Genomic DNA, 23,573 nt, shown 5'->3' on the forward strand with positions numbered 1-23,573 from the left:
GGCCCCTGCTAATGCTTAACACCAGTGGGATACTGGTTTAACACTGGGCTGCAGGCTGGAGGGCCCACAGGTTCACAGGGGGGGTCAGGGGTGCCGTGCTCCCCCCAGGAGAGACAGCAGCTCTCCCAGCTCCACAGGGCTCCCGGAGAGCAGGAAAAATTAACTACACAGCCCAAAGACAGGGACATGCGCCTTACAGCAAGGGAGAAGGAGGACAGGGGTGCAGAGAAGCGTAAAAGGAAGAACTGGTTATCAAAATACTTTATTTCAGATAAATCCCTCAAAAAAAAAAAAAAAAAAAAAAAAAAAAAGAAAAAAGAACCCTCCTTGTTAGACAGACATCCCCACAACACCTTCAGGGCTCCTTTTAAATCAACTAAAACAATCCGATGCTTAAAATAAAAGACAGGTCATTTTCCCAATCAGACTTTAGTCAAGAATATATATATATTTTTGTTCCTGGGGTGGGAGGGCAGGGGGAGAAGGTGATGTTGCCAGCAGTTCACAGCAGTTTTCGGCTCTCTCATTACACAGTATATAGAACTGCATTGCTGAAGACACTCAACACACAGCAGGGCTAACTAGGAGAATACAACTCAAGGCTAGCAAAGAGGAGAGGGCAGAGAGAAAGAGAGGAATAGTGAGAGCATCCGATGGGGCTGGAGTCCTCTGTGCATAATTTACATGGAACCGGCACCGGCAGAGCCAGGGGCTGGCCCCGCTCGCCCTTCAGGAGCCGGAGCGAGTCGTCACGGGTGTCTCAGGTGACAAAACTTCAGTATTTTTTTTTTTGTGTGGTTTTTTTTTTTAAAAAAGAATCGCAGCCAAAATAAGACAGAACTGCAAAATCCCAAAGTGGCCGCTTTTACACTATTTATAAAAACATGAACAGTCACTAAGGGGCAGAGCGGCGCTCCGCGCACGGCCCACTATACTTTCCCCGGGATTTTGGCCCGCTTGCGAGCGATGGCATCTTCCACCGCCTTGAGCTGCTTCAGGAGCTCCTCCCGTCGTGACAGGGTGCTGGACTTGCCTGCCTTGGCACCCGTGGGGCCCGGCTCAGACGCTTTGCCTGGTACGCTCGTGACTTTGCTGGAGCTCTTGGACTGCGGGGAGAGCTGGCGTTTCCTGGCAGGGAGAGAGAGAGGAGAAGGTGGTCAGACGGTGCTCACCGGCAGCACGCCACGCTGGAAACAAACCCCATTGGCGTCTGCTCCAGTAAGGAAGAATCGCTCGAAGGGCCAGTGGAAGAATGAGACACGAGGCCTTGGGTTGGAAAACTGGCTGAAACAGTAAAAAAAAAATAATAAAAATCAGCTGCTCCAGGGGGAGCAAATCCATTTGGCTGCCCTAGAGAAACTTAGTGAGTCCTTAATCGCCTCCTGCCTGGGCACAGGGCACGTCAAACCCACCACACGACACTGTCAACTCAAACAGCAGCAGGCAGAAGAGGGTCAAGAACCAAGGGCGCAGCCACCACCACCGGTCTGGAAAGCTGAGGTTCCTCTTCTGCTAGAAAATAGGACCTCAGGGCCTGAAGGACAGGGCTGTGGCAGCCAGGGCTAGGTTTTGGTTTGGGAATATTCTGATACACAGAAATTGAGGTTCACTCGTGCCCCAGGCTGGACAGAGGGGATGACACAAGTCCTGCTGGCCACGGAACACAGGGGTGCTGGACAGGGCTGTGCCCGTTTGCTCACAGAGATCCTCGCAGAGATGACACTCGAGAAATGCAGAGCAGCGCTGGCGGGCTGTGGGCAAGGAGGACAGAGGAAGCTTTAGGTGTGCTGCGGAAGGTGTTCCACAGTCCTTCAGCCAAAGGGCTCCGAGTGGAGCACAGCCCAAGGCCCCTGGAGCTACACATCCAGTTCTGCAATGGGATGTTCCCAGCACAACAGTGGGTACAGGCTGCCAAGAAATTGGACATCAGCTGGTCACCTGTCACCAGAGGGGATGGAAAGGAGCTAGTCACTGTTCAGCGGCCACATTTTAACGTCTCACAGCAGCAAAGTGAGCAGCTGAGGATATGCTGGGCTATCCAAGCAGGGGAATCACACACCTGAACCAGGTGCCACAAGGAGCTCGGCAGCAGAGCGAAGGGATTGTACTTTCTTTCTCACTGGCACTACGCAGCGCCAGCGAGAGGCAGAGGCACTGGCGTGACTGAGCTTGCACCTAACCCAGTTGGCTCCTCTTGCTGGGACTGACCTCAAGAAAACCCCCAGGCTCCAGCTCGTTTCTGAGCTGGAATGGCTTAGCCGGTGGCTTCCGCATGAACCCCTGAGCACCTTTGGCTCCTGCCCAAGGAGCTTCGCGTCCTTCCTCTTGCTGTGCCTCCATGGCAACTGGAAACTACGGCCAGAGTGCCTCAGAGCTGCCCCAAGAGGAGGGACTGAACCGCTGGAGAAGTGTGGGCCAGGCTGGGCCTCACAAGAGACCCATGAGAACAAGCAGGCACTGACCTGTCTGTCTGCGCTGGAGAAGGTTTCGTGTTCTGACCTCTCTGTCGCTCTTGCTTGGGTGAAGAGAGTCTCCCAGTTGCCTTCCTGTCACGAGAACCTATCAGGAGAAGAAAAGGTGAGATGTTCTCCTGCACTGCCGAGGTACAGGTCGCTACCTTGCTCAGCGTACCGTTTCAGCAAGCGCATGGACACTCTCCGCAGACAGACCAGACCATGCCAACAAAAGACCAAGTCCGACAGCAGCCAGAAAAGGAACCTACTGCTGTGCATCCCATCTTCGGGGGGAGCAGAAAAGCTAGCCATGGCTGTGCCCCATGGTCAGCTGTACAAACCATCACCCGTGGGGAGCCGCACCGTCCCGTCCCTCACCCTCGGGCTGCTGGAACAAGGCTCCTCCACTGCGCTTTCAGGCCCTGCTTTGCTCGCAAACCTGCAGGGCAGGGCTGGCCCTCACAGACGAGCTCGTGCTCCATTATCCCTTGGCAGATCATCTGGTTTGCGCGGCATCCGAGCTGGCTCCGTGCTGGCCAGGTAACAGGGTGTTTTGGCTTTAAGAGTGCTGGGCGAGTGCAGCTCTGCCGCTTTTGGAGCTGGCTGGGGCCAATCCACAGGTGGCATCACCCCCATGTTTGTTCAGCACAGACCGAACTGTCATGCCCTGCTCAAACAGGCCTGCTGTGGGGACTTGCTGGTGGTGGGAAGGCCACTGGGGTCCTGCAGCAGCATTATCCAGCTTTGCTGGGTTTCCCAGCTGCCGCTATCCCAGCACACAGAGAGCAGCCGGCATGCTTGCAGGGCTCTCTGTGAGCCCTGGGGATGAGCAGAGCAACACGCCCTGCTATACTGCACCAGGTCGGTGATGCTAGAGCCTGCTGACCTCACTTTCAGCAGCACTCCAGACAGTAAAGGTGCTCAGTTCCTCGTAGCAGCAGCCGCCTGTATGTGTCGGGACAGCCCTCTGCTCCTGAGGACTGACACCATGAGAAAGCCGAGGCTGCATACGCTGCAGATCTGATCACAGCAAGGTTACAGAACAGGGACGTGAGACTTGTGGCACAAACACCGACCAGCTTTGTGCTGGGACACTGAAGCACAAGCTGCACGCTGGAGGGTGCCTCTCGCTCAGTCCCAATTCAGTCAGGGGTACACTTGCCACTGGGAGGTGAGGCGGAGTTGCCTTCAGGGCTTGTGCCCCATTTGCTACTGCTTAAAAGTGCTTTATAATGTATAGACAACAAATAAAGTATATAATTGCATCTGCATCTATGTATCTATAAAATCAGCACAGTTTGCTAGGTCGGCCCATTCACTTGTCTGCAGCTCAGCAGTAGTTGTGAACTAGATCCCAGTGAACTCCAACCTCACCCAGTCCCTTCCATGCTGCCTTTGCAGGAGTCAAATGCAACCAAGCTATTAGCACAGAAATTTTTTCTGGCTGGCACCCAGAGTCAACAAGATACACCTACAGCCGAGACAACAGGGAAAACAACATCACGTGTCAATGCTGGCTTGTACGTCAAAACCACGCAGCTCTGGCCGACTACTCCCCCCGCTTTGTTTTTCAGTGGCGACAGCAAAGGCTGGAGCGTGGCGCTGAGGTCCCTCTCAGTGCGGCTGGCTAGCTCGATTTTCCCAGGTGCTAAGCCTGCTGCTGAGGGTTCAGACGCAGGAGAACACCTGGAAAGCCCGTGTCTTTCTAAACATAAAGGGCAGATCAGATTGTGTCACACACAAGTGGGGAAATCGTCTCATCTCGCAGGATGGGTGACCTAGCCAATTACTGCATCCATCCCAGAGCCTCGGCAGCCCGGGCTCCCTTTCCAAGCACTGCCACAATCCTGTCTGTCAGGAGGACTAAGATCCTTTGGGATGCACTGAAATAGAAGGCAGAGGAGGCTTCAGGATACAGCATGGGGAAACCCTGTGACTTCCACAGCCACCTCCAACAACATTACTAGAGAAGAGGTGGCTGCTGTAGGATGGATCGTACCTACAGCATGGAGATGAGCGTGCCATCTCCAAAGCTAGGGTGCTTTTTTTTTTTTTTTTTTTCCTTCTTTTTCTTTTTTTCTTTACAGTAGACTTACACAGACATAGTGGAGCCAAGGTACTCGCAATGTGCACCACAAGACAGCTAGGCAAGGCCGGGTTTGGCCTGCCCAGGGTTGACCTCACCTCGCTTACTTCACAAACCCGAGTGTCTCACCTCAACCATGTTTTTGCAGCAGGCCAGCTAATACGCCTGCGTTATCTGGTGGCAATTGCACGCTCTGAGGTTTTGGAAGGACACATGCCTGCAATTAACCTCTCCAGTGAGTGGACTCTTGCAGCAGAGACTTTCACAGGACATTTGTTGCTCGAGCACTGCCTCGAGCAGCAGAGCAGGAACCCAGCCAGGCCAGGAGTCCCTGGGATGGCTGATGTCTCACCTCTGTCAGGTGACAGGTTCGCCCGTTTGGCTGGAGGAGAGGTCGGCCTGTCTTTGTCTGCTGGCTCGTATCTCTTCCTGCTTCCTTTGTCAGCTGCCTAAAACGGAATTAAAACAGACAATGGATCTGAACAGCCACTTCCTTCTGGGGAGGGAAGCAGGCAGAGATTTTTGCTGTGATGGGTGCCCGCGATGCGCTGGCTGGCTCATGCAAGTGCATCTCCTGTTAAACTCCCTTGTGTACACCAGTCTCAGCCATCACTGGCACTATGCAATTCCCCTACCACCCATCCTCTGGCACCAGGACTAATGGTACGCTCTTTTCAAAATTGTCAGAAACAAGAAAACAGCGGCATTTTGTAGAGTTTTCTTCAGCAGCACCAAGGATAGCAAATGTCAAGGAGGCATCTGGAGCCGTGCCTTCTTCCAGGATCTGACCATGCCAGCTGGTAGTTATGTGTAACTGCACACCCCTCCCCACGGAGCATGCTTCAGACTCGATAAAGGCGCCTCACGTCATAGCACAGGGAAGTAGGGAAAACTGCAGCCTCAGACTGCACTGGGGAATTTGGACTGTCAGAAAAAAAACACATTAATGCTTCAAAACCAGGAACGTACCCACGTGACTGGGGCCAACACCCTGCTCTGGCACAAAACCCCATGAGGCCAAACTCTCCCACATGACCTGGACTGCAATCTCAGCCAAAGGCACCAACCCGGGGAATCTGGCTCAATCGTAAAGAGGAAAAAAATCAGGCTCCCTGCGGAAAGTGCGGCTTGCAGCGGACACCCCAGAGAGGCAAGGCAATCGCCACTTTTACCTCCTGACTCGGTTAATGCCTTGTCAGCAGTTCGCTCCAGAGCGGGCAGTGGGAGACGAGCTCTCTCGGAAGCGTGCGGCAAGCATGCTTTCAGTGGGCAAGGCCCCAGCACATGTGGGACTGCGCCACGCACGGCTTTGCCTCGGTGCTCTGGCTGCAGCCCTCGACAACGCGGGGAAGAGCCCTTGAAGCTGCAGCAGGAATGTGCCCCAGGGGAGCCGCCAACACAGTGCCAAGCTCAAGCCACCACAGGGTGTGTGCTGCAAGACTGGTTCTGTCTGCCGCCCTTCAATCCCACCTGCAGACCTACCCAGCTGAGCTCATCCCGACAGCACGGAGCCTGGAGGTCCCCTTCCGCCAACCCCAAGCCCCAGGATCCATCCTATCCACTCCCTGAATTCCCTGGGTGGAGGGAATCGCACCCCTCCCACTTCTCACCTTATTCAAGAGCGTCAGTTTGATCTCTTTGTGAGCGCTGAAGCCCCCCTGCTGCGACTGGGGGGCTGACGGCTGCTGGGTCTGGAGGAGCTGCTGCGATTTGCTCCCCTGGGTAGGCTTGGCTGATTTCAAGAGCTGAGCAGGCACATCCCGTTTCCGCTTCTCTTCTTTAGCACTGTCTTCTTTTTTTGACTTTCCTGTTGAAACCAGAGAGCACAGGTAGTGACTTGCGAGCGATTCCTTCCACCTGCCCTCCCTTTGGAAGGCAGGGCAAGAGGATGCTGCTCCAGGGACTGGAAAAGCCCACACCAGTTAGCACAGCTCGTGGCCCCCAAGGTTAAAAGATTCAGGAAACCAGAATTTCTGCAGGGAGGACACTTAACATAAAAAACAAAGACAAAAGGCTCTTGCTGCCAACTCTGCTACGATCTACAAAGAACAGAGCAAGAGCAACATGACACTGGAGCTGTCCAGAAGATTTAGCATCATCTCATGAATGTGAAAGAGAACAAGGTGAGAGGTGGAATCAGGCAGAACTCCCAAACAGGAAAAGGGCATCTTTACAGCCAGACATGCAGGTATGGAAGGACGCAAATGTCTATTTGCTCCACAGCCTCCCTTTCTCCATGGGCTCACCCTCCTCAGGTGAAGCCTCTGGGCCTCCCTAGTCTACACCAGCCTCAAGCATCAGCCTCCGCTCAGCAATTTTCCTGAAGCTCACAGAATCACCAAGCAAGCTGTATGCAGGTCTCTGCTCCCCCCCTGTTTTTCCCAGGACCCCTTGGAAAAGAAAGTAACAAACCAGGTACCTCTACCTTTCTTCTGCTGCGCTGGGGTTGGGGATCGGGAGCTGGCTGAGGAAACAGGACTGGCCAAGTCCGCGTACATGTCTTCAGAGTCGGCGCTGCGTACAGAGCTGCTGCTGGAGGAGGCACTAGAGACAGAAGAAACGCTGCTCACGCTCAGGGACCTGGAAAGAGCCAACAGGCCGTTACAGTCACGAATGCAACAAGAACCAGGCAGCGGTGAGACAGACACCTTTGTTTCAATTCTGCTGCGTGGCTGGGATGTCAGAAAGCTGCTAAGGCAGGCAATAACCAGGAAGAGACAAAGGTTATGTGTGTCCTTGGGTACAGACGATATGAAAAATCCCAAACATGTTAGATGCAAGCCTAGAAAATACCGTTTATGTATAAACAGGATTAAGGCAACATGTAAACAGGTCACACTTTCCCCAGGTAAATAAAAAGTGAAAGTAGGGTGTGCGCTATCATATACGGGTCAGTGTTACGGCTCAGGTCAAGGGTTCCCTGGCAATGTTTTTGTTGTTTGGCTCACATTTATTGATGGAGGCTTTAAAAGCCCTGGAGTCCTACAGCCCACAGCTCCTGCCCAGCTCCCCAGGGTACAGGAGAGCCCAGCTGCCTGTTTTGAGCCTGTCACGACTGATAATGACAGGGAAGATGTGCGTAAGATAGCAATCTTCTAATAGTGCCTATAAGATGGCTATCTTCTAATGCATTCACAACATTAAAATTGTCAGACAATCATTACATTAAGGAAGACTTCCTACTGAGAAATGTACCAGACAAAAACACACGGCTACGCATCAGACTTCCCTTCAGGGGCATACCACCACCGCAGCTTTGCTGCACTGAAGCGGCTCCAAAAATCCCAGCTAGCTGGGACCCAGCTGGCAGCGCAGCCCCCGGCATGCAGGCCCTGGCGTACACCGACTACATGAATATTCAGGCAACCTCTCCAGCAGGTTCCGCGGGCCGCATGGCTTCTGTGCTCCAGCAACTGCCCTGCCAGCAAGGTCCAGGCTTCTGCATGACCGAATGGGCTGCGGCAGCTTCAGCACAGGCTAGCCCTGGAACAACCGCAAACTACCTGCTGGCACCCCGACAGAGGTGCGTTCCGAAAGGTTGCATGGACTGCTGCAACAGCGACTGGATGAGCCAGACACTCCTTCTGCAGGAAAGCTCCTGGCTACGAGGTTGTCCCAGCAGACATGGTTTGGGCACACATTATGTTTCCTATGCTTCCTCCTTTCCCACACACCCGTAAAAGCTGCAAGCACAGCCCCAGTGCCACACAAGCAGCACCTGGGACCAGTTTTTCCCATCTTCTCCTCTCGGGCCCTGTACCGCAGGGCAGCGCAGAGCCAGCGTGCCCAAGTGCTCTCTGAACCTCTTGCATCACCCCTACCTGATCTGATGAATGTGACAAGCATGTAGTAAACAAGTTTGTATTTCCGTAAAATAATGCGGATGTTGAACCCTGGAGTTTCATAGAGTTCAGATACGTGAATTACTGCTGGTCAGAGCCAAGTCCTACTTAATCCACTAGTTTTATGCTACAGGTCTACTTTTAAATCTGCATCACGGGAAGCGCTGTGTCTCAAGGCTGCCTGTGAGGTTTCAGGGATTCCTGCACCTAAATAAATGCAAAAAAATCTGAATGAAGGACTTGAAAGAAGCTTATTTCATGACTTTTTACTGGAGGGAGTTAGCTGTTTACAAATCCCACAGACAAACAGCCATGTAACTATTCACTTGGGGCTCAACACAAAAGGAACTGGCCAGGCAACTTTGCCAGCAAAGTAGAAATATCATTAGCTGGGCCTTTTAGGTATTTTCTGACCTACCTCTCCCAACAGACCAAGCATCTTCCCTAAGGACATTCAGTAACAAGAGGTAGTAAAGAGGTTTGGAAGAGAAAAGCTCTATAGCCTGAAACTGTTAACTCGTAAATAAATTAGGATGTGAGATCACCCTAGGTGTAAGATGTTTTGGTCATCATTTAGGTAAAAATGGGCAGTTTGGCACAAACGACAAATTATTTCCTTGAATAAGCCACAAGGACACTACCAATGTTGTACTGCTGTCATGATTCAGGACTTGGGATTTTACCACCACACAAAGAAATAATCTTGTTTCATGTCCTAGTTATCTATAGCTTCTGATACTTGAAGCTAGCGAGAGCGTTCACAGCAAGAAACCACAGCAGTTAAGAATAGTTATAATCTCCTCTTACTTCAACAAAGGTTATGAAGGGTCGAGGCTGTACCTGGATTTCCTGGACCCAGACGGGGAGTGGGAGACTGAGGCAGATGATGATCTGGAATGAGATCTGGAGAGAGAGCGAGACAAGGACCTAGATCGGGAACTGGAACCGCTGTAGCTGCTGGCACTTCCACTGATGCTGCCGCTGATAGTCCGCCTGCAAGACAGCAAATGACATCCTCACCTCGCTGTGCTCTGCTGTGAAACGGGGTTAGAAGAAACTGTTTAGGGATGGTTCGAGCATGATGCTGTTGTCCTGTATTGTATACAGGACTGGCGCTTTGCAAATGTAATTGTTTCAGATGTTCTCCTCAACCTTACATTCCCGGTCCTGAGGAAGCACCTGTTTTCTGAACAGTAGCTGTCTTCTGCAAGACTCAATAACGCCAATGAAAGCCAGGCAAAGAATCAGCTGAAACACCTTAATCCTGTACTGGTCGCAGGAGTAAATGCTTCCTACAAAGAAAAATTGCTAACTGCGTAACACAGTGGGACTACATTGTATTTCAGGCCATAAAAATAACGATACACATTTCTGACTAATACACCAGTACTAACACAAATAGAGCTGTTCTGTCATTTGCACAGCAGGGAGAGTGTAGGGCAGTGGGGTTTGTGTGGGTATAAGTGTGAAAAACAACAACAAATCAAACCCCAAGACTGGAATAAAGAATAAGGGAAGGTGGCTGAAGACATCCAAGGTTATTATTAACTAGTTAAAGCAAAAAGGGAACTAGAACTGATGGAGTTTCTAGGGAAAAGAAATTGTCATCATCAATTTTCACTATGGAGACATAACTGCTCAGCCCAGGCCTTTTCTTTAGCTACTGTGAAGAAACAGGAGACTTAATCCCACGCAAACTTAAGAACTGACATGGGATGAGTCTGAAAAACCTGAAAGGAAAACAGAATTACAGCCGTCTTCAAAACACATTGACGAAAAGCATCATTCAATGATCCAAGAACACCTTCCTGCAGGCATAAAACATTCTCCATCTCCCTGTGTGCTCATAAAAAGAGACATTTCTAGTAAATACATTTCTTACACAGAGAGCTACTGCTTCTATAGACACACAGGTACCATAATTATTTCAAAACTTCTAACGCAAGAAGAATGCATGATGAGTTTCAGCTGTGCTTAGCTGACTGTGTCCCTCCAAGAACAGGCAACGTTACCTGCGTTTATCCTGTAACATTTTTAGGTACAGTACAATAGATTAAGCCTGATAAATGTATTTAAATACAGACAAGTGCTCCTTGTTTGAAAACCATCAGAAGCCCCTCTCATTTCAAACGCAAAGGGAGAAGAAAGGCAACAAAACCAGCAGACAGACAGAACAAGTCACTTGAAACATTCAAACTAGTCACACTGGATGAAGCCAGGAAGAGCAGGCGAGCCGGCAAGCTGTGTACTGGGAACAGCAGAAGTCACAGAGTTTTTCCTCCTCTCCTCCAGTGGTACTGCTAGATGCTGACGACCCAGCTCCTGGTACCACACAGAAAAATACTTCCTGCATAGCAGCACACGTTTAGAGTACACAGGGTCCAAACCCATCACCACAAGCTCTGACCCTCCGACACGTCAGATCTGCTCTCTGGACTAAATGCAACTCTGCTTCCTTGCTGCGTGGCCTCCGCAACCAGTGGCTCTCAAACATGCCTTTTTGTGCGCTGCAGACCCTGCCTTTTAACCCATTTCATGTACTCCCCTTGCTTTATCTCCCAACCAGCCTTCAGAGGTAGGAGCCACTGGCTGTGGCAAGTCACCAGCATTTGCCCTCAACTCCTTCCTTCTCTTCCCATCTCCTTTCTGCCCCGGGAAATGTATTTCTCCTTAATATCGAAGAGCCTTTGTAGCTGATGCTCCTGACAGAACCCCAGGATTTGGTCTATCTTGCAGGAGATCAAGCCTCACTCCACCCCACAGCTCTCTTACCTCCTGGGTGGAGTCCTTGTCTGACGTTCCTTCCTTCTTGCCTCTCGGTTATCCCCTGGTTTGGCTGGCTCTGGTGCAGCTGTTGTGATTTTAGTGAGCGGCTGAGGGACTGGAAGGGCAGCTAGCTTCTTCACAGATTTTTCACTACAAGAATTAAAATTTTTATGTGTGTGATCAGAGTCAGTAGGTACAGGCCACAGACATTCTCGAAAGCAACAAAATGCGCTCATGTTTGTTGTTGACTAAATATTATATAGATATGATTACTGCAGCTACAGGCACTTGGCTATTTCACTGAAACACTCTCAAACAACATGGATTCCCGCTCCCCCCCAAAGGGATCTGTTATCCATATTCTGCAAGTCCCCTTTTCAGAAACAAGTTACTAAACAACAGCCAATTTTGGAGACTTTCAACTTGTAAATTAACTAGTGAAGTAGACTGTGTGAAATCGCCATTTCTTATCCAATTGATTCTGTGCATTTTTATCCAAAAGACATACACCTAGTTAAAATCCGCCTGTCAAGCTTCAGAATCAAATGCACATGGTTCATGCAAAAATTCTCTTTTTCACGCCATCACAGAGATCAGCAAGGTGCAAAAGAGCTGCTCACTTCTGGGCTCAGCTCATTACTGCTCAACAACCCCAGCACTGATGTCACGCCTACTGTTAACTGGAGAGGAGGCGTCTGTCTACATACAAAACCAGAGACTGTTAATTCCTCCTCTTGGGCTTAAGAATATCCGCATTCAACCCCTGCAGAACACAGGATTAAGTGCATGCAACATTACGCAGCAAAAACAATCCCCACACTAGTGCTGGCTGGTGTTGTGTGTTACCAAACCAGCACTGCAATGTGCACTAGAAGGGTGTAAAGACATGACTGCACACGGAGAGCATGTCCTTAAAGGGTTGAACCCTCAGAGTTGAGAAGAAAAAAAAAAAGTGTGCCAATAAAGGCACGAGGAGTGTGGCAAAGGGGACTGTCCCATATTCTGGAGAACTCAGGGGATTCCCATGGTGTAATTTATTTGCAGGTCACCTTAAGAGGTGACATCACTATGGTGTTGTGTCACCCTCCAACATAACCATAATTTACTACGTATTACACGAGTTTGTGAAACAGCAACTTCAAGTATTTTAAAAGAGCAGGAGCGCTGGCATAATCTGCCAAGAACAGTTTCATAGCTATAGCGCTGTTTTAATTTGCCTCCGATGTTGTAAGTAGATGAGGCTGAACCATTTCTTTATTCTAAGGCTGTGCATTAACTAAAGCCACAGTAGAGGAATGAACTAAATGTTCCTATAGCTCCTGTATAAACATACCTGCACACACAGAATGTTTAAACAGGAAATCATGCGTGTGTTTAAACACTCACGTATACATATAATACTTAAGGATATTTGTACAGTTTAACTTGGATTTAATAAGTAAAAATGTCATCATTTAATTAAATATGCAAAGCTAAGCACTCTTCTACGCAGGTCATATTTTGCATATTCCATGTCTTCCTTAAATTGTCAGCCAGGTCAGAAGGGTCTGACTCGGGGACTAGGCTACTGTTTGGAGCCTCTTCTGCACTGTGCTATCAAAGCGGAGAGGAAGCCTTACCCTTTACCGGCAGGCGGTAGTAACTCCCCCTTAGCCTTCGCAAGCGGCTTGTGTGGAGACGGTGTTGGAGAAGGAGATGGCGAAGATGAGAAGGACCGCGATCTAGAAACGACAGGATACAGCACTCAGCTCCGTCTCTGGCACTGCCGAAGGCTTTCCGTGCATTTAGCCATCACTCCCTCCTTCAGCCAGCAACTGCACCCCAGGAACTAGTCCCTGTGGGTCTGAGCTTATCCTACTTTTGTACTTGGACTCTGTTCAACAAAACTAACTTCTGTTACCAGACCAGTGGTAAAAGTAGAAAACAATACAAAACAACAGGGTCGGCTGCAAAAGAAGCACTCTCAGGTATTCCATACCAACACCTGAGGTTTCTCCATACTCTCTGTATTCTCTCCTTAGGGAAAATGTGTCTATTGGGAAGTAAATAGGATTTTGACTTGCAGGTTCAGCATTTATTTCAACCTACTTTATGTTCCTGTTAACGTCTAGTGCAGTTTATCCTTTAAACAGCAGAAAAAAACCAAGAAAAAGAAAAAAGAAAAAAAGAAAAAAAGAAAAAGAAAAAACTTGGGAGAAAGACACAAAAAATACATCTAACTGGATGCCTGCAATTTCTGGAACACAAGGAGAAAAATCAAGCAGAGTATATCAAAGCTAAGATACCAAAGGGCAAGAGCCCTGACATCAGGGCTGCCCAAACTGACACAGCACACCAGATGCTGGTGTTCATGATTCACCCCACTGCCAAGACTGTTTTGCAGCCTAGTACTTCAGAAAGCCAGACACCTCAGTGACTTGCTTTTTCTGAAGAACAGTTAGGCACCGGGATGTTCCTCAATCTCCTCAACCTCAATCTAGCAAAGAGGCATGCTAGTCAAAGCGTGTCACCGATGTCTGGCAGTGTCCTCCAAGGAACTGAGCCCGAGATGAGGTGGATGGGGGAAGGTCAGCCTGCTCCCCACAAAACACATACGTGCTTGTGTAGAGATCGGCTCCCACCTGAGCCTTTCCTAGGGGGAACCACGTCTCCAAAAGCGACACTGTGCACTCCCATCAACTGCATGATCCACTCCGGCTATCTGTGTGATTTCAGCTCTAAAGAGGTGCCTACCTAGGGAGCCAGTTCTCCTACTATGCATATTCCAGACTTGGGAAACTATCTGCAGGGGCAAGGAAGCAGCAGAGTAATAAACATGCCTCTGTTTAATCAGCATGGGACACTGAACTGCTACTTTGAAGTGTGAGGACTATCACAAGACAACTGCTTTAATAAAGAAATGTGATTTGCCTCTTTAAATAGAATTTCCAGCGCAATAGAAGAGAGATGCCAGTAACTTCTTCCAATCATAAAATGCAAATGATGGAAACATTTATCTCAGCCAGGCTTCTACAACTGTTCAGCTACCACAGGCATGGGAAACAGCCCAGCCACAACAGCACGGTACTCGTGGGTGCCAGCACTGGGGAGAGGAGGGGGTGGCTGACATATCTGCTTCGTTCAACAACCAAACCAGCAGGCTGCCTTGCAGTCTATCATATTTCCCTCGCTCAGGAAAGTGGTTTGAATGTTTTATCTCAACAGTTGGCTATCTGCTTTTAAGCAGCAGCAAAAGCAGCTGTTAGCAAGTGTTTGGAAAACAGTATACCATTACTTTCAAATCCAAGGAGCCATTACCTGGACCTGCTGCCTGAGAAAGAGCTGTGTCTTGAAGAGCGACTAGAGTAAGAGCTGTAAGAAGATGATCTGGAACGAGATCGCGAGGAACCTGAACCAGAATAGGTGGATGAACGAGAAGAGGACCTGAAAGAGAAATATTAAAATTCAGCACCTCTTGAGAAGTCCTCTGAGACCAAGGTCTTGTTTCCAGTACACTCTTACCCAGTTTTCAAACAGTGCTCCAAAAGCTACCTGTCTTCTCCTCGGTGACCTGTCAGGACTACAGCCTCTCCTCAGCCCCCCCCCCTTTTTTTAGAGAAGATCCTGTTGTAGCTACCCACTCTGTACCCTTGAACAGGCCTCTGTTCCTTTAGCTACTGATCTGCCATCCCTTTTTGGGAACTCCTTCCACAAGTTTTTATGCCTTTGCACCAGACAATGCCCTGATAGGTCAGGTCACACAGAGGAAAACAGAAAAATCTCAGGTGCAGTGATCCCAGAAAGAAAAGCTATCTACTTCAGGAGGGCTTTGCTTTACAGATCCGTATCTTCAATTCAGCATGTTCCTCATTCCTCTAATACTTTCTTCCCACCTCTTTTCAGTAGCTTCAAGTTCAAGCATTTAAAGAAAATAGATCCAGCTTATGCCTCGGCTCTCCTAGATTCAGGGTACTTCTTTCTGAAAGGTGGTTTTTATCTTTCACCCGTTGGTTTCGAGCTCCACTGCAGCCCTCTAAGGCTCTGTCAAGCCTTCACAACCCCAGTTTTTCCCTAGCAGCATCAGCATGCTCTTCCTGGAGTGGGCTCACCTCATCCCTCCAGCACTCCTAGAGCGAACAGGCTCCAATTTTTACAGCTTCCAGCTCCTTCCGCTCCTATTAAGGACAGTTTTAATCTAGGTGAGTTACTAATCACCTGGACTGCACCCAGGTCTAATTTACCTGAAGAGTGACTTTTCCAAGGACCTGCCTTTTCTTAAGTCTTCCAGAGATCACTCATAGCAACCACAATTATGTGCCCCCTTTGGCTTCCCTCTCACTACCTATATGCTGGTGTCCATAGCTGTTACTGAGCAGCAAGCCTTGAACTGCTTTCCCAAACATCTCAGCATCTTCCACTGACAAGAAACAGTGTGTCAGGAATGTGACATGACTAACAAGGCTCAGACGTGACACGCTCTCTGCCTTCACTCACCTTGAAGAGCCAGAAGCAGATGCTGAAGAAGCAGAGGTTTTTCGGCGCCTACGTGCACGGCTGGGAGAGACAGACACACCAAGTTTCTTTTTGGGGGACTTGGATCGGCGCCAAGGGTCCTTCCATTCATCTGCTCTCTTTGACTGAGCGGTTGTAATTGTGGTTGCCTCCTTCTCCTTCTTTGGTGGCTCAGGCTGACGGCTGGAAAACAAAGAGGAATAAGTAGCTGGGATATATATATTTTTTTTTATTATTTTTTTTTTAATATAGTAAAACTAACAGAAACACAGGCCAGGAAAGATCTCAGAAATTCATCCTTCATACCAGCACTAGCTCTTAACCTCCACTGCAGGATACTCAACATCATTTTGGAGCGATGAAGTGTTAGAACACCTATCATTTTGTACATCAGTGACTGCAAGCCCATCAAAACAGCAGTACCTGCAAGTTTCATGAACTACTTTGTTGCACTAACCAAGCAGTGTGACCTGCCAGCTGATTTCATCTTTGCCTTTTGGCCTCCAAGGAGCAGACACAAGCACACCTTAAGAGGGAAGGGTATGGGAAACCTGGTTCTTCCTACACCTGTGCCAAGTAGCTAAAGCTGGAGCAACCCCAACCTGGTAGGCAGCTCCCAGTGCAATGAAAAAAACTAAAGAGAGCTAGACTAAGGACAGATTTTAAGCGTGCATCTGAAACGCCGGCTCAACACAGCGAACTGCTGCAACCAACCAGCAGGCACCAAGAGAAGAGATTCAGCCTGAATTACTTCTACAGTTCCCTTATCAGAACATCACGTGGGACTGTGTCACAAGTCTCACCACAGCCAAGACACATTGATCTACTTGTAACTCTTACAAAGGGGATGGTTACCTCATCAGCTGAGCATAAAGCAGTTCCTAACGGCTGTTTTATGACTATTACTCTCTAGGTGTTTATAAACACTATCAAACATGTGCTCTCCTGTTGTTAACCATGAAGATCTGATGGTCAGGCTACGTACCCTCCATCTCCTCCCTTCCCTTTTAAGGGCTCCATTTGTGTTTCCCCTTTTTCTTCGGTTCTCTGGGCTTCCCTTCTCCTCTACAGCTTCCTGAAAATAATCCAGGACTAACTTTTCAGCATGTGCACCACAGAGTTCCTTAAGTATTCCAGAATGAGTTTCTTCAGGCCTAGACTTTATTGCCTCTCTTATCTATGGGTGATTTAACTTGGGATTTTTCCTCATCCTTACTCTAACCTGCACCTGACTGTTCGATTACCTGCTTATAACCTTCTACCTTAGGTTTCAGGCAAAGTTCGTGCTTGCTTCAAAGTTTATGAAGTCTGTTGTACTCATCAAATTACCAGTACGATGGCGCGTTTATTCCTTTTCTCAGAATAATGAACCCTCTCACTCTGAGAACTTGGGGGAGGAAAGGCATCATCCACAGCTGGGTTCAGCCTGTACCACCCCATTAGTCACACGACCGAAGCAACCACTCCCCATGCAACTTCCTCTACCTTTTGAGATAAAAAAGCAACCTCCGAGTTTTCTAATAATTCTACGGACTGCGTTTCTTGCCACAACACTTTTTCAACAGACAACAGGATAATTAAAGCCTTTCGCTAGCAGCCTGTTCAGCCCTTTGAAGGCCTCACCAGTCACTATGAAGTCTCATCTCCTCCTTGCTTAGCAGTATTAAAACAGTCTCAACACACTTAAAACTCCTGTGGCCTCTCACCTCTTCCCTGACTCCAGAACTTGTCAACTTTGAAATCCAGTTGAGTATCTTGCTCTTTCCCTATCTTTGCTGATACAGCTACAGCAATTTTACAATTCGTCCCGCATCTATCCCAGTATATACAGAACTTTATGGAAGGAGAAACCCTTCCACATTCACCTCTCCCAGAAATCTCACTCCAGCTTCAGAAGAGGACGCTTACATATTAGCACACAAAATTGCTGACTGCCTGGTAAGAGTCCCAAGCAGGGTTATGGCTCAGCATTATTCACCAGCACCTTCACTTCGCATCATCACCCTTTCCAGCACTGCCCTAACACACACAATTTAACGCAGCGCGTGTTATTTGCGGTGGGCTGGTCTAGTTTTCCATATTACAGCCACAACTATATCTGAGTATCTAATCATGGAGGAAGACCATGACTCTGAACATGGGGCTGAGATAAGACTGGACCTCTTATTTATACTCTGATAACACTAAAGTCACAGCCAGGGTCAAGCTCTCATTCCAGCAGATATAGTACACGTTCATTTTGAAGCCATCTTGACCTCTGGAGTATCTTCAAAGCAACCAAGTGCAAAGCAGGAAGAAAAAGAAGGTTGGGAACAGCCTACACACCTCGCATCAAGCAGCAGGCTGAACAGCTGCAGAAGGGAGGAGGACACCACGTGAGGATGCTCATGAACACCACCAGAGTTGGTCCCCCTCTGGTGCCCCAGCCTGCGTGCTTTGGGAGATGCAGGGGGAATATTCTGCTGGCACAGGCAGGCAGAGAGGCGGTGTCCACGTCAAGACCTGGATAAAGCCTGCTGAGAAATTTTTCACTGCAGCGTCCAAGGTGACAAACGTGAAAGCCAACAATTAATGAATGACCTCGTCCCTCTCCAGGCTCACCTCTCTCCTGCAATACTGTTCAGACAGAAAAGTCTCCTACAGAATTTATTCTATCTCAACCCCCCCGTGACTTGCTCACATTGACCTCCAACAGCAGCACATCCTGGGAGCTGGACCTCAGCTCCAGCCCCACGTGGGAACAACTTACGCTGAACTCCACAGCTTGGGTGCGAGCTTGGAGCAAAGATGACTATGAAAGCAAATCTCATTACTTGCACCTATTACCTGGTTTGATGCAATTCTCTCCCGATGAAGTCACTTTCTGGAGGAAAGGTTTTTTTCCCCAGGAAAACCACAACAGAAAGCCTCATTTCTGAATATGCTCTTTGACTCAGCAGCAAGTAAGTTAGCATACTATAACCAAGAAAGAAAGATGATGTCCATGTCAGGACATTTTCAAAGTCTTTCCTCAAGAGCTACCTGTGTGCCCAACGTGTAGCATCATCAAATAAACCTGTTCAACTTAAAATGAGGGACTGGTATCTGATGCCGCTTGGCTCATCTCCTCCAGTGGAATCCAGGAGTCAGAATTGAAAGCAAGCTGCCAAGACCTGCACCATCCACCTTAGACTAACATCTCAGTTACAGCCTACACGAGTTTCACCAAAGAGACTATTAGAAGTGAGCAGCTCATGAAACAGTCGGTGTTTCAGTTGAATTTTACTCCCCCATACTGATACCGCGCAGTTGTTGGGATGAAAGCGGAGGAAGCCGTAAGGCTGGCAGAGGAAAGCCCACTGAGAGGAGGCAGGCAGCCTGTGGCTCCCAGCCCAGATCAGCCAGGAAGGCTGCCCAGCGCTACATCGCACACGATAGCTGCTCCTGGTGCTGTGCTGCTGGGGGGGTTGAGCGAGGTATTTGATCCTGAGAAGGGGGAGGCTTTCTCCCCACTTTCACTCTTACAACTGGGTAATTTTTTTCCTTCTCATCTTGTGCTGGATCTGGTGTTTGCTGGAGCTCTCCATGTGCCGCCTCTCAACTCCTTAGTTCAATAGGGAGAGGAAAAAAAAAAAAAATACAAGGAGCTTGCTGCTGGGTCAGTGAGTCCGACCAGCCCTTGGCAGGGTTTGAAGAGCCGCCGGTGCTGCCCCACGGTGAAGAGGAGGGAAGGAGAGCAGCCTGGCTGCTGTGGGGTGCGCAGCCACGCATCACTCTCAGCCCAGCACAGTTACCCCAGCCAGTGCAGTCCCTGCTACAGGCCAACATCACATGCTTCAGCACACTGAAAAAGCCATATGCTACCAAAACGTACGTGTGAATCCCTGTCTCCTTTTTCACTAAATCCCGACTTTTAGGAAACATTTCAAATATCTGAGAATTAACTCCCAAATTAGGTAAGCCTATGCCACAAGGTTAAAAAGAAAAAATTAGAGGGAGTAAAAGAGACTGACAAGACAGACCGATCAAAAGCAGCTTAATTTCCTTCCAGAGCCCTGAGGAGCAGCATCCTGCGTCACTAGGGCACGAGCAAGGTCTGCAGAGCTTGGCTATTTCCGAAGCCCATTTTAACCTTAAAATAACTAAATGCTTTATTTTCCAGAACGAACACGTTAATGCATATTTGGCTGGAATTTAATTACAGCAATCAAGCGGAGAACTGAAGCTGAACGTGGCTTTGGCAATGAGAGGAGGAACAAAGGCAGCTCCAGCTGGCAATGCAAACCACAGCGTAGGTCAGCCAGCTCCCAACCGCACGCGTACCGGCTCCCAAATAAACCCCATTTGAAGCACGTCACGGAATTCAACAAGAATTTGCAGTGGGAAAAGCAGAGCCGCACAGCTCAAGTTTTCCTCCTCATGTATTATGCAAATGATGCCAAAGCATTTATAATTTTAGAGGGGAAAATAAGCTTCTCGGGGAAAGTGCTTCCTTCCTTCCCCCTCCCCGTGGGACGCTGCTCCCACAGGTAACGCAAACCTTATCACCCATGGTCACCGGTGACGTCAGCCTGGCTCCAGGGCTACTGTTTTGGCTGGCAGTTACAGCTCAGTTTTCTGAAAGAGGAAAGTCCACTGATGATTTAAAAGCCTTTTCGTCTCTTGCAGGAAAGCAAGTGTTGCGTCAGCAGCACCAGTATGAGTTTTCCTTCGGTGTCACTGGAATTTTCCAGAGGAAGTGGACTCGAGGAACAACTGGAGCCATGTGCCAAGGCAGTTGTGAAGGGATCTGCAACTACTGCAAAATAAACTCCAGCAGCGTGCATGCACACTGGGAGATTTTTCCCCGTCTCTGCACAATAAAGTCACTCCTGTGGCTGGAGGGGGACTGTAGCTCCCAAAAGCCACCTACGTGTGACTGTGAAAGGAAATGCTGAACCCTGGAGCCGGTGCTGATGGATCTTGGTGAAATATTAGCAAAGAATATGCTTTTCTCAAGATGTTTCGATCTAAGGCAGAGTTATCAGTCATGTAAAAAAAAAAAAAAAGAGCGAGAGAAAAAAGATTTCTTCAAAGCCTGATGGGGAGAGGCCTTGAAATTAAATAGTGGAGATACAATCTGAACCTACAGTATGAAATCATCACAGCAGGTAGATAAACATATCTGAGATGTGATCTACCCTACGGGCTGAGCATTTGACGCCTTGAGAGCCTCCTCTAAATGAGAGGTACCTGTGTGCAGCGATTCTGCCCCAGTCTTTGCCATGTTTTAATAAAACCCAGTGTGGGAGATCTCTCCAGTAATTCCATCTCTGAAAAGCCAAAGAAAAACACATTCCTTGAGATCCACATCTGAGTCACTCAATGCCCTTCATCTTGATTTACGGTTACAAAACCCTTCTCCTTTTACTGTGGAGGCAGAACCTCAAGAACCATGAAGACTAACGAAAACTCTAGTCAACAGAAATGCTTTGTTGGAGAACTTTGAAAAGTTCTGCTGATTCGGTTTGCGGAAAGCTTTTATCATCACCAACTTCCCAAATGAACTGGGAGCATAAATGAAAGCAAAGCTGTCTAACCAGGTTCCATTGCTCTGCCTGGAAGCTGCACCACAAAAAATGGGGATGTAAACAAGTTGTTATAATGTTTATCATCACAGCGTTACCATACAGGGCACTCGACTACAAGCGAAGAACTGCAGAGCTGCACAAGGCATGTTCTATATGTGGGGAGAAGGGGAATCCTCTTCCAAGGAGTGCTGTATAGTGTGGCACCGCAGGCAGCATGGCAGACTTGATGTGTGCAGAGGAACAGAGGTCCAGCTCCAGCTCTGGCCGACAAGCCCCGTTTCAGCTTGGGAAACCCAGTGGCCTGGGGCCATCTGCTTCTCCTCACTCACTGGACTCCAAGAAGTTGCCCAGGGAAGGTGCAGACACACCTGGAGAGCAAATCTATGCCTCCTGACAGAGGCCGCTTTTCCCCCTCAGTACCTTCTCATGGATGTAAGGCTAATTCAGAGCGCTCCGGGGTCTTACTGATGCCTGACTTGAATCCAGGAAGAGCACACAGTTGTTTATCCTGCCTGCTCTTCCTCCTGTGGCAGGACAAACAGGAACAAATGAAGGTTTTCTTTTTAAGAAACAACATTTCCACAGGGAAAACCATGAGAAGACAAAAATCCATCGGCCTACTTCATCTTTACACAACAGGATGAAATGTTATTACTACGCCCACCAAAACACCTAGCCCCATTAGAGCAACCACTGCTTTCATACAGAGCCCGTACACTCAAAAAATAGGGAGCAGATCCAGCCAGCGGCATGGGGAGACCACCGGAAGCTGTCAGGAAAGATGACAACAACCCAGGAACACTTAGAATTACAGATTCTTCCAAAAAAGTTCAGTTGGTTTGTGATCACACACATACACAATCATGAATCACTCAATTTGCATTCCCTTACTTTTGCCACTCCTTTATCAACTTCATTCCAACACTTTTCAACTTGTAAGCCCTGGGTAACCTAACATCAATTTTAGACTCCAAGTTATCCTGTTCCATAACGTGCTCACCCCCCCAGAGATTAACAACGACCCATTACAAAACTTGAACTAGCATGAGAAAGCAACGCAAGGGTGAACTCTGCCAAGGGAACACAGAACCTTTTGTCCCAGGGTCTGCAGCATTACAGAGCATCTCACAACGCTACTGCCACCTCAACAGAAGCTGGAAAGCAGCACAGCGCTCCTTGCTGGAAGGGTTTTACAAAGGATTTATGATTTGCTACAGAATAGCTGCCCTTTCTGACATTGCTTTAAATTTTACAGTGTCCCTACTTGCAGGTGTTATTTTTATTTTTTAATGGCTGCATAAGTGCACTCCATCAATAGCCTTTAGCCCAGCTGAAGAAAACTTCCTTCCAAAAATTGTTGTGTGTGCGATAATCACAGGACAGCTTTGGAGCTGCTGTCACCTCCTGTCCAGGCTCTGGAACACCTCTGAGGACAACTGCCACCTCCTCCTCACCCTACTTGGCGCCCACATTCCACAGAATCTGGGGGTCTGTATCACGGGCGACCAACCTTATCTGTGTGGGAACAGCTTTTAGGTCAGACTGACGGACAAACTCCCTCGAGAACTGGAGACGACACATTTCTCACCCAAAGGTTCATTTTGTCATGCTGCTTCTCACCAGGGCCCACAGCATTCCCTGCAGAGGAGACCCAGGCGGGCAAGAAACCAATGCCCGTGTCAAGGACCTGCAGCACGGGATTGCTTCCTCTTCTTCCTCTTCGCTTGGTCAACCACCACCTTGCCAGCCAACAGGGCAGCGATACAGAGTCTGCTGCCCTTGCCAGTGGGTCCAGCTCCTCAGTGCTTTGGAAATACAACCGCTAACAGGTCCCACAACACAAACTACATTGCTTAACGTGCTCCTGAAATGATCCCATTTGCTCAGGTAACTGTGGGATAGAGACCTATGCAACAATAGAAGGATTAAAGCAGGTTACTGTTGCTGTATGTAGGGCTTTTGCTCACACCTAAAGGCCAGCAGCCTAGATAAGAACATCTTGCACTGCTCTAAGTTTCTTCAAATAACATATTTCATGCCCCTTTTTATCCCTGAAATGCTTTGCACAACAGCGAGCTACACTGGCAAGACGGAGATATAAAGCAGAAATTTTGCACTCAGCAAAATCAGTCACAGCCTGGGGCATCAGAACTCGTTCTGGAGATGGGGAGCACGAGGACAGACAGCCAAGTTATCCCTCTAATTGATCATAAAGTGCCCTGGCTTGTTTAAGTGTTTGATGCCTGAGGAGGGGGAGGCACAATTTTACTAGCATTGTGATCTCAGATTATAAACTTCTTGGACTGCTCATCTTAACCTTGGGAAAAAACCAAAACCCAAAGCATAAAGGAGCAATTGCATACTCCTTCAAAAAAAAGTCCAATCC

General features: G+C 48.6%; 1 protein-coding gene across 9 annotated transcripts in view; it reads right to left on the reverse strand.

Annotated features, from left to right (window-relative positions):
* Positions 1–428: 428 nt before the first annotated feature.
* ZC3H18 (zinc finger CCCH-type containing 18) overlaps positions 429–23,573 on the reverse strand; it is a 48,930-nt gene continuing 25,785 nt past the window's right edge. For 6 of the 9 annotated variants that reach the window (XM_056360749.1, XM_056360747.1, XM_056360746.1 and 3 more), the window contains 10 exons: positions 15,621–15,821; positions 14,445–14,570; positions 12,767–12,868; positions 11,154–11,297; positions 9,222–9,374; positions 6,959–7,119; positions 6,150–6,346; positions 4,892–4,988; positions 2,463–2,559; positions 429–1,128 (listed from right to left, as the gene is read on the reverse strand). In XM_056360749.1, the coding sequence (XP_056216724.1) occupies positions 930–1,128; positions 2,463–2,559; positions 4,892–4,988; positions 6,150–6,346; positions 6,959–7,119; positions 9,222–9,374; positions 11,154–11,297; positions 12,767–12,868; positions 14,445–14,570; positions 15,621–15,821 (1,477 nt within the window). In that variant the 3' untranslated portion in view covers positions 429–929. The remainder of the gene's footprint in view (positions 1,129–2,462; positions 2,560–4,891; positions 4,989–6,149; positions 6,347–6,958; positions 7,120–9,221; positions 9,375–11,153; positions 11,298–12,766; positions 12,869–14,444; positions 14,571–15,620; positions 15,822–23,573) is intronic. The other 3 variants (XM_056360750.1, XM_056360748.1, XM_056360745.1) reach the window with 3 other exon arrangements.

Source organism: Falco biarmicus, chromosome 15 (genome assembly GCF_023638135.1).
Source record: "Falco biarmicus isolate bFalBia1 chromosome 15, bFalBia1.pri, whole genome shotgun sequence".
Taxonomy (NCBI): domain Eukaryota; kingdom Metazoa; phylum Chordata; class Aves; order Falconiformes; family Falconidae; genus Falco; species Falco biarmicus.